General features: G+C 48.9%; 2 protein-coding genes across 8 annotated transcripts in view; one reads left to right on the plus strand and one right to left on the minus strand.

Annotated features, from left to right (window-relative positions):
* SSBP3 (single stranded DNA binding protein 3) overlaps positions 1-3,989 on the plus strand; it is a 52,126-nt gene extending 48,137 nt beyond the window's left edge. For 4 of the 7 annotated variants that reach the window (XM_071810214.1, XM_071810213.1, XM_065841826.2 and 1 more), the window contains 6 exons: positions 177-231; positions 733-803; positions 1,322-1,400; positions 1,612-1,640; positions 1,791-1,892; positions 2,518-3,989. In XM_071810214.1, coding sequence (XP_071666315.1) covers positions 177-231; positions 733-803; positions 1,322-1,400; positions 1,612-1,640; positions 1,791-1,892; positions 2,518-2,547 — 366 coding nt within the window. In that variant the 3' untranslated portion in view covers positions 2,548-3,989. The remainder of the gene's footprint in view (positions 1-176; positions 232-732; positions 804-1,321; positions 1,401-1,611; positions 1,641-1,790; positions 1,893-2,517) is intronic. The other 3 variants (XM_071810211.1, XM_065841824.2, XM_065841823.2) reach the window with 1 other exon arrangement.
* A 4,954-nt stretch (positions 3,990-8,943) lies between these two features.
* On the minus strand, positions 8,944-13,348 carry MRPL37 (mitochondrial ribosomal protein L37). Its single transcript, XM_065842682.2, has 7 exons — positions 12,901-13,348; positions 12,254-12,437; positions 11,600-11,715; positions 10,920-11,105; positions 10,462-10,619; positions 9,744-9,947; positions 8,944-9,167 (listed from the first exon to the last, which is right to left on the minus strand). The coding sequence occupies exons 1-7, from the start codon at positions 13,313-13,315 to the stop codon at positions 9,090-9,092; spliced, it is 1,341 nt and encodes a 446-aa protein (XP_065698754.2). The 5' UTR covers positions 13,316-13,348; the 3' UTR covers positions 8,944-9,089.
* Positions 13,349-13,420: the final 72 nt, after the last annotated feature.

Genomic DNA, 13,420 nt, shown 5'->3' on the forward strand with positions numbered 1-13,420 from the left:
TTAGTTTAGATGTTACCGCATGGGGAGCTCGTGCAGTTTGTGGGGAATCAGTGCTGTGTCGGGGGCCAGGCTGGGCTTGGGGTGCAACATCTGACCGAGGGAGGTGTTTGCAAATGTGGGAGGTGCATGATGCTGGTGTTGGCATGGCTGACCCTCTCTCCATTGTCTCTCCGCAGGGCCCCCCTGGTGGTGGCGGTCCTCCGGGGACGCCCATCATGCCCAGTCCCGCAGGTACGAGCCTCTCCAGCCCCCTCACTAGGGTCACTTCCCATGGGCTCTTTCCCCTGCCCAGAGACCCCCCATCCTGGGGCTGTGCCACCGCGCACGGACAACCCCTGCCCAACTGGCAATAACCAATAACCAATTTATGTAGCTTTTGGTTTTCTGGGGAGCAAGCAGCATGGTCTGCCTGGCTTCAAGGTGGGATTTGGGGATGTTCCTATATACCCCTGTATCCCCCTATGGATTTGGATGGGGGAGCTCGGAGTACTGCATGGCAGGGAATTAACTCGCCGCACTTCCCAGCCAAGAGTTGAATTATTTTTCACAGTTGAGTTTCTGTGATTAAAAACTTTGTGGATCTTCATTAAATACAAATTAGCCAGAAAATGGTGGTACTTAGAGGGAATTTTAGGTGATAAAATACAAAAAGAATGAGTTCAAGTGGCATGAGTTTGTTTTAATTAAGAATTGAATTAATCACCCGACTTACTGGGCTTCACTGTTCCACAGATTCAACAAATTCAAGTGACAACATCTACACAATGATTAATCCAGTACCACCCGCAGGCAGTCGATCGAATGTAAGTCTGCTTTCTAATAATTTACATATCAGATACCATAACAAATCATAATTAACTTCATCAGTTGTGAGTAAAGCAGTTTAATTGATTTCAGCCATTTGTTACAAAACAGAAATAAACCATCAAAAAGCGATTAACTCTTCGGCAACTTTGTTAATTTTTTATGCTTATTGAGAGAGTGGCAGTCCTGCTGCTCCGGCCAAAGTGGTGGCAGCTGCGTGTCCCACGAGATGCTGTGTTTTGTGGGATGTGGGCAGACGTTAAACCTCTTTAAATACTAGTTGGAGGGAGCCCTCTGTGCTGCCATGGGTCTGGGTCTGCCCACACCCATCCAGCCAAATTTTATAGGTGAAATCACAGGACCGTGAGTCCACAGACGTGCCCCATGTCCCACCTCTCACCCCACTCCAGAGGGATGGCTGAGGAGGGGTTGGTCCCCAGGAATCACTGGGGCCATGGCAGGTGTGCAGGGTGGTTTTGTGGCGGATTTTGGCTTTTATCACATTTTTCTTCTGCAGTTCCCGATGGGCCCTGGCTCTGACGGCCCCATGGGCGGCATGGGTGGCATGGAGCCCCATCACATGAATGGATCGTTAGGTGAGCACCCATGCATTAGGTGCCCCCCACTGTACCCTTGCTGTATGGGGATGCCAGCAGAGCATCCCCGTGCCTACCTGTGGTTTGGACCAGTGCTTAAAGCAGAGCCTTTGGCTGGAAGGGGGGTCTGGAGGGGAGCAGGCCAGGGGGGAGCGGGGTCCGTCGCTTCATGCTCAATAAGGCTGTTCTCCTTTTGTGTCCCCTGGTGCAGGGTCAGGAGACATAGATGGACTTCCAAAAGTAAGTGGCACTGGGATGGCAGTGTGACCCTGATGGATGGGGGCACACTGGGGGGAGGTGACTGGGGCAGGTGGAGCTGTGTCCTGCTCCCAAGGTGGTTTGAGGGGTGAGAAGACCTGCTCACTGCCTGTCCCTTGACATCTCCTGCAGAATTCTCCAAACAACATAAGTGGCATTAGCAATCCCCCGGGCACTCCAAGAGACGACGGGGAGCTGGGAGGCAACTTTCTCCATTCCTTCCAAAACGACAATGTGAGTTAGTGCCTCCCTGGGGTGGGAGGGATGGTCCTGGGTGCATTCTGGCACAGGGGCAGGTGGATTTGGTGGTGGGTGCCTTTTGGAAATGGCTCGTGCTGTGTGTGAGCTGCTCCGGGACAAAAGTGGGGAGGAAGAAATATGCTCTGGGGTGCAAGCTTGGGTCCTTGGTGAGATGGGGGACCCAAGGGACCGAGGAAGGGGGGAGAGGGTCCCACGGGATGGAGGGAAGAGGATCCCGTGGGGTGGAGAGGAGAGGATCTCGTGGGAGGGATGGAGAGGAGCTGGCACAGATGCAGCCAGCTGTGCTGGCTGTGCCAATTCAAGGTGTTCTGCGTGGCTGCAGACATCCCTCCTCGTCTTCCTCTATTAGCAGCATATACACACACGCATGTTAATTATTTGTTTTAAATTGCATCTCACCCCATACTGTTCTGCTGATTTTCTCCCTGGAAAGGCAAGTTACGGAGCAGATTACACCCTGATAAATTCGAGTCTCCAGCGTATCCTCTCCCTCTGATTTATTCAATCCAATTAGGTCGCTGCGTAGTTGTCATCAGCCTCCTCTTACATCCCCCTTCGGCCTGGGGGTTTCTCACCCTGGCTCTGTCTCTCTTTCCAGTATTCCCCCAGCATGACGATGAGTGTGTGATTTCCCTCCCCCTCCTCCTCTCCAGGATCAAGAGAGTCAGCTGCCGTTTGGAGGATCTCAACGAATTATGCAAGAAGAAGAAGAAGAAGAAGCTAGGTGTATGGGCAGGGAGACGCGTGGCGGGGGCCAAAACCCCAGGTTTAGTTTCATGCAATAAAAAGGCCGAACTTTTTATTCCATAAAACATGAAGGACAAAACTTAAAATATTTCAAGACATGACAAGACCCTTCTTTGTGCAGAAGGGTTTATATATGTACATGACACTTCTTTTTGGAAACAAACGGAAGCCTCTAGCACCCAACTCCGATCTCTTTGCTTTGTTCTTTTAAATAAAGACAGAAACCGAACCTGTTGTATGTTTGTGCCGTGCGACACCAGGAAGCTAGTCTAGATGTGAAATCTCATGTTGTCTCTGTTGTAGTCATTTTTTTAAATAAACTGGACAGTTTACAATGGTGGTTTTCGTTCAGAAGGCCTGTTTGCTTTTTTTTTTTTTGTTTGTTTGTTTGGGAGTTTTTTTCCTTCTATTTTTGTTTGGTTGGTGTTTTTTTTCTCCTTTGGTTCGTTTGCAGCACAACGCTTCCTCCTCCAGTTAACAAGATCTGCTTTGGGGAAGAGACTCCACCACCTCGTTATAAACTTGTTAACGCAGGTGACCCCTTCTAGGATCACATCCTTGAATGAATCGTGATCTTGCTCTCTGTGACTGTGGCATGCACTGTGTTAGTCTTTCTCCCCTCTCTGAGTACAAGAAGAAATCTCTGTCCCTCCCTTCCCCAGAGTCCTTCAGCTGGTTCACTGCAAAAATTGATTTTTTAAAATATTTTTTTCTTTTTAAATCCACTGAATGAAAGGGTTAATCTGACCTAGGACTTTAAAACTGTGATCTCCAGCTAACTTTGGGAGTTTTGGGGGGGAAATTTGTTTTGGGGGAACTTTGGGGGGGTTTCTTTTCTTTAGAGATGTGCTCTTGTCAGGGTTTCACTTATCTATGATTTGGAACTGGATGGAGATATTTTTTAAGGAATTCTTGTTGTTTAAAATGTAATCTTGCTATTCTGTAGGCTCGCTCTGTAATGAGAAAATAAAAATTAATGGCAAGCATTGGAGGCCCTTCCTTCTGGTGGGAGAGGAAGGGACGAGCCAAGGCGGCGGGTTGGGATCTCTGTACATGGCACTACCCTGTAGTTTGGTCTTTGTTTTTCTCCAGCTCCCATTTCTGCTCCATGTATATCATATTCTGTAAAATATTCTCTCCCTTGGATTTGACCTTTGTGCGGATTATTGAAAGCATTGTATCTTGTTTCAGTGTTTTTTCTTACCTTGTAGTCTGGTTCAAAAATTACCGAGAGGGGGAAAAAAAAAAGTAATTATTATACATTGTAGTTTGTGTACGATATTTGTTGATAATGTTTTATTAAAGGGATGTCTTTTTTCCGCACCCCTTCATTGAAATGTTTTTGAGGAATATTTGGCTTGTTTTTATTATTCTAACTGCAAGACATGAGATGACAAAACGTTTTTTTAGTGTGTAATACGGAGTTGTTTGGTTTTTTTTTTTTAATGTTTGCCTTCTTTTTCCCAGGCATTTTAATTGTGCTTTACCTGTAGAAAGTCTCTGGGGGAGAAGGGAGGAGGGGATAGGGGAGGTCCAGGGTGTCAGTCTCATAGTTACAGTCAGGTTAATATTTTCCAAGTAATGCTGAGGAATAACTGCAGATTTGTTGCATTGCAAATATACCCAGGGGCTCCCCAAGGGGGCAAGTTTTTTTCTTTTCCTGCCTTACATCTTGTTCAGGTTTGGGGGTTTTTTTTCTTCTCTTTTTCTTTTGTTTTGTTCTGACGTGAGGAAATCAAAGGACCGGTTTTAATGTATTTTAAAATGAATAGCTAAATTATTGTCTTCATTGGTATGGGATGGTTTTTGGAATGAAGTGGTTCTCCTCCTCCCCCCCCCCCCAATACTGTAATAAATATCAACATAAACATTTGATTTCAGTGCGCTGCAGTTTGTTCCTGGTGTTTGTTGCCAGACCCAGGCCAGAGGAGGGTGTGGTGTGTCTGGTTTTTTTTTTTTACCGTTATTTCTGGGGGACCAAACTCCGCTCTGGACACAAAAATGGGGGATGCGAAGCTGAGAGGCGGCCAGTGCTGTGTGGTCTGGCTGAGCCTGCGAAGGTGGATGGGGATTCGGCTGCGATGCAGGACCCAGGAGCCTGTGAGAGGTTTGGTTTAACAATGCTCACTTATTTTTTGAGGTTTTTTTAAGGATTTTGAAATTTCAGCTTTTAGCTTAGGAAAATGGTCATTCTTGCCTGCGCCACAATGAGGATGTGCTCGCTGGACACTTGACCTCCTGCCTGGCTGTAGGCGGAGGGGGGGCTTTTTAGGGTTAAGAAGGGGGGATTTTTTGCACCTTGTTCCCCAGGATTGCCCCATTAGAAGCCAGAGGAGTCCAGACGCCAGCATGGTGATGGAGGATGGCATCCCAGGCACCTGGCTGAAGATGGGGGATGTCCAGGGAGAATAGCTGCATCTTGCTACGTCCTGCTGCTGGAGTCCTGCACTGCTGGGAGGTAAGTGAGGGAGGGGATGCATCACCTTCAAAACAAAACATATATGTATATACACACACACACACACACACACACATATATATAGGCTTGAAATGGGGTCTGCTGACCCCCTCATCAAGCAAGGGCCAGCTGTGGTGCAGAGTGGGGATGCAGAAACCCTGGGGAGACTGACCTGTCTCCCCATGGGCAGCACAAGAGGCTGCTGCAGCATTTGGGTAGAGACCGAGGATTTTTAGGTCTTCAGGTGAGTGGTTGTGAGTACTGCGTGCCTGAAATGCTCCCGGGAACTGCTGTTCAAGGCTTGTTCTCTGACTAGTTCAGGCAGGATGGGGCTGGCTGCCCTTGTGCAGTGTCTCTCCCTCCTTGTGGGAAGGTTCAAGTCGGGGCTGTGGGTTTGGGGGCCCTGTGGGCTCAGGGGGCTATGAGCCCGCCTGGAGCTCCACTTGTCCTTGAGGATGCCTCTGCAGCCTTGTCACTGCTCGATTCCAGGAGCCCTGCAGTGGTGGGTGCTCGTGGGCACAGGGGTGAGGCACTGAGTGTCTGCTGGGTTTGGGAACCACCCTGAAAAATCATCCTTTTACAGAGCCCATTAGCATGTAATTAATGGTGAGAGTGGCGTGTGTTCACACCCTTTGCTACCTGTGCAGGTTTGCCTCTGGGTTAATGCCACAGATGCCCTTGTGTGGGGTCCGCAGCTACCCCCCAGGCAGTTTTTGATCCAGGCAACCACATCCCTCTGTGCTTTGCAGAAAGTAGCATGTGGGCACTGTCCATCATTTGGAAATGTGACCCTCAAGGGTAATCAGTTGGCCCTGATGAGGACCTCTTGTCCAGCCAGGCACTGCTCGGCTGTCCAGAGCGATGGGCAGCATCACTGCCTGTTGTGCTCTCATTGCAGGGCATAGATAAACCCTTCCCATGGGTTCTTACTGGGTTACAGGCTCGTTTTATTAAACACCACCATGAGAAACTGCCAGGTTCCCTCCCCGGAATGTCTCCTCAGCCCAGCCTTAGGGATAATTGTCTCCCACATTAGTTTTCATCAAATTAAATGTGGGAGGAGGATCTGAACAAGCAGGGGCTCCAGCCTGAGCATAGTGTGTACTTGCTGGCACAACTAGTGCAGCCCGTGGAGTCAGATTTTGCACCGGGAGTGTTTTGGGGGGGTAGTGTGGAATGTTGGAGCTGGGACAGCACCGTGTATCATCCCCAGGGTAGGCTGAGGGCCAAATTCTGTGCCTCCGAGCAGCCAGGCACTACCAGGCCTTCTTCTCAGAGTCCAGTTGCCCTGTTCTCGCATGTTCTGCTTCCCCCAGCTGCTGTTCATTAAAAGTTAATGCCTGGTTCTCAGTTGGTGCTGAGGTAATGCCATTCATCTGCTGACAAGCCTTTATAATTTATTTATGACAACCCAGATGTGCCTCTGTGACCCGTTGTCCTGCTCACAGTCCCACCGCCCTCAGCTGGGCTAATTCCAGCAGGTCACACTGGAGGAACGAGTGGGTGAACCATGTGTACCAAGCTTGGAAAGAGCAGTGGGACACCACGCACGTGTGCACGGCTGTCTGCGGCAGGAGGGCTGTTCTGCAGGGGCTGCCTGGTTCACCGACCATGATGGACCAACCCGAGCACCCATCCCAAGCTGGGAGCCCTCCTCTGCCTCCCTTTGAGTTCTCCTGGACCTCAGAGGAGCTCACCCAGCACAAGGATCAGCTGCTCCTTCCAGCAACACTTGAGTCCTGCTGCCCCCTCACTGCAGGCACAATCAGCCTGAGCAAACCAGGGATATGGTATTGCATGCTTGTGTATGGTCCCCTCATCTCAAGTGGCTTCCTGATGCCTTTTGTAACCTGCTGAGGCCTCATTCCCCTGGTGACTGTCCTTTATTTATTGCTTCTGTCATGCTTAAAAATATCTCAAGGATGGGTGTCAAGAGGATGGGACCAGACACTGTTCAGTGGTGCCCAACGACAGGATGAGGGGCAATGGGCACAGACTGAAGCACAGGAGGTTCCATCTGAATATGAGGAGAAACTTCTTCGCAGTGAGGATGACAAAGCACTGGAACAGGCTGCCCAGGGAAGTTGTGGAGTCTCCTTCTCTGGAGACATTCAAACCCACCTGGATGCAATCCTGTGTGATCTGGTGAACCCACTTTAGCAGGTGGGTTGGACTAGATGATCTCCAGAGGTCCCTTCCAACCCCAACCGTTCTGTAATTCTGTGATTTTTCAAAATTGCCTTTGACCTGCCTTAACTCATCCCTCCCTGTGCTTGTGCTTTGTCTCTGCTCAGTCTTGGAAGACAGCAGGACTCCAGCTTTACTTAACATCTCCTCCTCTACTGCCTGTCCTAACAGAGATGTCTTTGTTGAGAGGTAAAAGCATCTAAAGGGACTTCGGCTCTTTCCCATGTAGAGCATCTTCACAGATTCCTACATCTGCTAGGAGCATACGAGGTGTTTCACATCTCCTCACCCCCTTTCCACCACAGCCACTCTTCTACCAGCTTCCTTAATGAAACCTCTGCTCAGATGTGGCAGTTGCCTGCACCCTCCTGAAGAGGAGCAACCACCTAATGCTGGGAGGGTGAGGGGATGTCAACCCTCTGAGGGCTGTTGCCTCAAGCTGTTCAGCAGGGTCTGTGTGACACAGCAGAGAGCCAACAGCCCAAGAAAGAAACAACTCCTGGAACAGTCACCACAGAGCAGGAGTGTATTCAAATGTATTCCTAAATAACTGGGTGCAAATTACAGATCTGAGCAGATTTAAATTGATGAGCTGAATTAGGCATCCCTTGAGCAGGCAGAATTAACATGATTTAGGTCAATGCAATCTTTACTAGATTGTTTATTTTTCAAGCATTTTCTCCTAACTATTGAGGGATTTGTTAATTTAACAGCTTATGCTTCCCAATTTACTGGGTGCAACTGTTGATCTCAAATTTGACTAATAAAAAATCTGTTTTCTGAAACCTGCAGAGTAGGGCTGGCTGATGGATCGAGACTGGAACATGCAACTGGGGGTGTTCATCCAGATGGCCAGAGATCACAAAGCGCAGACCAGTCTCTGACAGAAGACACTGCCGTGAGATGGATTTCTTGGAAATATGCTCTTCCACACCTTAAAATCGCACAGGCTCCTCTATTCCTTCCCCTCTGCTGCAGGGTGTCAGTGCAGAACTGCAAAACATTCTACATTTGGCTGGAGCTAATTTAGCCTTCATTTTACAAAAACCACGCTAATCCCTCCATTTTATAAAGAATATGCTGCCTGCTCAGTTAACTCTGCAGCAGGAAGAAATTCTTCCTTTGTATTTTTAGCAGCAAATAGCAGCTACCAGGCACCAAAGTTTCGCGCTACATTCTACACCGCTTTCCCAAAATGGGTAAGTCTCTTCATCCAGGATTGGGGGATAAAAGAACTGCAGCTCTATAGATCCAAACAAAGCAATCTCACCGATTAAGTGCTTTGGGAACTAAGCGCAGGGCAGCACGACACATCCTGAAGCGGCCAGGAGTAAAACAAAGTAAAAACCAGGCAGAATGAAAAAGGCTCATGTCTCAGGCTCCCCCCTTGAAGCTTTGTATGGCTCTTCCACATACACAGCCTTCAGAGGTGCTCAAAGCCACCTCAGAAAATAGGTTTGAGTAGAGCTCTGTGCAAAAGCCCACTGGGAGCGGAACCTGCACAGAGGAATAATGACTGGTTTATGTTCTTTCTAGGCAACAGTGGAGGAGTGCAGGACGATGCATTTGATGACTCTCTCTAAACAGAACCCGAAGCAAGCCCCAAAAATGAAAGAGCTTCTTCATGCACAATTTAGTTTGAATTTTTTTTTTACTCTCAGTAATAATATAATTTATTTTTTAAAGTAAATTAATCCACCCTTCTTTAATTATGTGATGGTTCTAGCAAAGAAAAACAGCAGGTACAGTTGGTGAAGTATTTTCATTTGAGCTGAATTTCACACAGTTCCATGCAGATACAGTGCCAGAAACTTCTTGAATGTGTCTGGCTGAAAGCCATATATTCCAATGGGCTTCTGCAGAGAAAAAAAGACATGGATGCTCAGTTTGCAGTGAAGTGATTAAAGTAGACAAACAACGGCTTTAAATACGCTTGAATAAGGCTCCAGACATGGCAGCTTCCAAATCATGCTCTCCTTCTCTGGACAGGCTTGTGCGTGGGTACTTCCACTGGTGTAAATCTCAAATGGCAAAAATCCCCTTTGCCCATCAGACACCCTCCCAGCGTAACCACGGCTGACAGCGCTGTGCTCGTTATTTACTGACAGCTGCATGTAAGCGCTGCCTTCATCAGAGCATCAGTTGATTTTAAACAAGCGTATGGTGAGCTGGTAGATTACAGACAGGGATATCTTTACATCGAAGCTCATGTTAAGCTTGACATGTGGTGTGCACACTATGCAGTACATCAGCACTACAAATACTCCCCGTCAGTAACACCTGAAGTAAGAACGAGGCCGGTGCCTGTGTCAGGTTCCTTCAGCTGGTTTAAAACCCACGCTGCAGCTCTACGCCAGCTCCCAAACCTCCAGCAGAGGTGAAAGGGCTGGATTTCCAGGACGGTTTCCCAAGTTTCACTCTGGCTTGCTTACCGTAACGACTCTCTTCTTGACTTCTGGAACACACTGGGCTTTTTCATACAAGTTCTGATCAGAGTCAACCCAGACTAGATTTTTTATGCCATCACTAGAGACAAGGTCTGTTGTATTTAACTGGAACACCATGAACTGGAAGAGCTGACCATCTGTGCCAACACTTTGTACCACTATTGGCTGCTCCAAAACCTTGGGATCATTCTAGGAAAGAAGGCGGGGGGAGGAGAACGTTTTAAAAGGCAGTTACTACATAAATGGTACGAGTACTTGCTGATTCTGCATCTTCTCCTTGGTTTAAGGCCAGGATTTTAATAAATGTATTGTTACCTTGCCCAGAAAATTACTCTAGTCAAACAAGTTCTGAATGTAGATTTTGTATTTTAATTAAAATTCCTCCTTCAGCCAGCAATGAAATATCAATTTACATACTGAGCTGTGGGGTGGGTTAGACTTTTACAGTTGAACCTGCTCCCTGGTTCCTACCCATTACCACTCCAATGCGTGTTACACCATAAATTCACTCACTACTGAGAGATTTTTTTCTGGATTAGCAGAACCATACCTGAAGGTCAGTTAGACCTCTGGAATGGGAAACTCAGGGTTGAAAACTACCGTAATATGCCACGTCAAGGGAATTTCAGGACTCTTTCCACTAGCTGCAGCTTTAGAGAGAGAACAAAGGCCCAGCAAGTCAGCAGCAGCCTCCCATACATACCCCGTACAGCGCCTTGGCCTTTGCCAGCGCGTTGCCGAAGGCAAACATCAGCATTTTAGCACGAAGTTGTTCTGGTCTGAACCTGTCGGTACGAACGTTGGCCGATTCCAGGAAGAACAGAGTGTGAGGATGAGAGTACGGATAACCATCTCGAAAACCTAAATGGCAGATCATCATGCCAGGAATTGCTTGGTGAGAGACTACACAGCCAATGTTTTCTCCCATATTTTCAGGATCTGTTAATCTGCCAGGATTTCAGTTCTTCTCCACAGCCCTGCTTAGACCACAGTGTACTCACCACAGGTCTGAAGCGCTTGCACTGCCCACTCTGTGCCCAGCTCCCCTGGCCCTCACTCCCATCCACCCCCTCCCCACAGCTGTCTCGCAGAAGGGCAAGGACTACAGCTTAACCCAAACACTTAGTCTGACAGAAAATTATTATCAACGGCTAGATGTACCTGTATTGTTGAGCTCTTTGTACACATTCACTTCCTGAAGATCAATTGTAGGAGAAATGGGATAGAAGGTCTCCAGAACATGTGCTTCAGTGGCCAGTATCTCCTCCTTGGAGGCTACTGGTGGTATTGGGGCCATAGAGTTCATGAGTATTCCGTTCAAGCCTCGGACCTGAAGGAGGATGGATTCTGGGGAGGGAAATTAGGCTGCATTCAAACATCGCTGAAGTAAGACCATGGAAAGACGTATGTTTCCTTTTGGGAAGCAGCATTCTAGTGAATCGTTGTTCTGCAAGGCTCACTCTCTACCCCTCACATCCAAACTCATCTTAAATGGTGGCTCAACTGAAGGTTCTTCTTTTAAAATAACAGTGTTAATTGCGGGTTTTGGTTTCTTAGCTAAATGTACTTAGAAAAACAAGAGTAGAGATTTGGGATGCAAAAAAAACCCCAATAAGCTCTAAGACACTCTTACACACTTTTGTCATCTTGTTGATATTGTCTAATACCCAATAATCATGTAAGGCTGCCCATGCTTACAGCGCTATTTAAAACTGAAAGAATTACTTGGTTCCAGAAGCTGTTTCATTTTTTCCAGGTTCTCAGCCTTAAAGCCAGTGGCTTTGTTACCCCTCTTACGTTAATGAAAAGAGCTAAATGCTTCCACCACAGCAGCAACTAACCTCTTTCCCACGTAGCTGCTATCTTGTAGTTTCTAGACAACATTCTTTTCGTCAGAGAAGGATACTTCATGGACATTAACCGACATATATGTATCAAGTCTTCAAATAGTACTGGGCTTTAGATGGAGGAAAAAAAAAGTTACATAAAAAATGTTATCATAATGGGATGCAGATGGTTCTGGGTCATGAATACTGTTACGTTACTACACATAAAACATATAATAGCACAACATTTCCAAACAGTTAACACAGATGTTGGATTAATAACCCACACGCCAGTCCTGTTGCAAGTTGGCAGAGGTAATGCTTACCATTAGTTGCTTAAAAAAGTGACATTCTGCATCAGCAAGATCTCAGGTTGAAACACAAACCCGGGCCAGAAGAAGCTTTAATGTAGATGATGTGTTTACATTGGTGCTACTGTCAATATTTAGAACTGTGCTTTGTTTTGGTTGCTGCTGTTTGGTTTATATTACAAGTTGACAACCTGATACAAAGGGTCTAACTGTTTTGCACAGCAAGTGAATCTCTCAACAACAGACCTATGTATGTATTTTCTTTGCCCAACTCTGGATCTTAAGTAACCTCCTTGATGACCAGGTTATGCAGAAGCTGTAACAACACAGGCGATCCTCCCTATGACCTAAGACTCACCAATAATGTTCTCTCCTGGGAGCAGGTTCTCTTGTGTCCCAGAGTCGTGCATGTGAGATAGCCTGCTCCACCCTCTTCTCGTGCTCCTCCAGCCGGTGAGCCGGGTTGTCAATGATGCTGAGCACCGACGCGGGTAAACCTTCCACCAGTTTTGTCTTGGTGAGCCACTGCGCTTGCCGAACTCCTTGAAACAGGAAACAAGAACACGTATTTTTGAGGTTGTTGGGCAGGCTGACAGCACAATAAGTTGGTTCATGAGGCGGGTGGGCTCCATGTTTTTATACACTATGTGAGAAGCCTTGGCTGGCGGTGAAGGGCAAGTGCTTGAAGATGCTGCGCAGTGCAGGGCAGCGCTGGGGGTACCGCAGGGTGGCTGAGGAGGGGCAGGGGTTGCACACCGGTACCTCCACAGAATCACAGACTGTCTGGTGTTGGAAGGGAGCTCTGGAGATCATCTAGCCCAACCCACCTGCTAAAGCAGGTTCACCAGAGCAGATTGCACAGGATCACGTCCAGGGGGGTTCTGAATGTCTCCAGAGAAGGAGACTCCACAACCTCTCTGGACAGCCTGTCCCAGGGCTCTGTCACCCCCATGGTACAGAGGCGTCTCCTCAGACTGAGGCGGAAGCCCCGTGTTCCGGCGGTACCTTCCAGCATGCGGACGCGCTGGTGGCAGACGAAGCAGCCGCGCTCCTTGTGCAGCGGCATCTCCTCGTACCGCGGGCCCGGCGAGTGCCACGGGTCCCGCCAGCCGCGCTCCCAGGGCGGGAAGCGCGGGTGGGCCAGGCCGGGCAGGAAGTGCTGCCGCCCGGCGTAGGTGATGGTGTCCAGCTCCACCTGCTCCCGCACCGGCCGCCGCTCCACCGCCCGGGCCAGCACCTCCGGCGGCGGCCCGCGGGTGGTCCATGGCGTGCGCGGCAGCGGCCCGCGGGGACGAGGCGGCCCCGGGCGGGTGAGGATGCCGCGGGTAAGAGTGAGGGTGAGGCCGAGGCCGAGGCCGAGGCCGTGGCCCCGCGTCGCCGCCCCCGCCCGCCCCAGCGCCATCGGCCCCGCCGCCGCCATCTTGGCGCGCGCGGCCCGGCGGGAGCGCGGCGGGCGGGCTCACGCCCCCCATTCCCCCCTGCGCTGACTGACGGCGGTAGCAGCCAATAGCGCTAGGCACCGGGG

This window comes from Patagioenas fasciata, chromosome 6, assembly GCF_037038585.1.
Source record: "Patagioenas fasciata isolate bPatFas1 chromosome 6, bPatFas1.hap1, whole genome shotgun sequence".
Lineage (NCBI taxonomy): Eukaryota > Metazoa > Chordata > Aves > Columbiformes > Columbidae > Patagioenas > Patagioenas fasciata.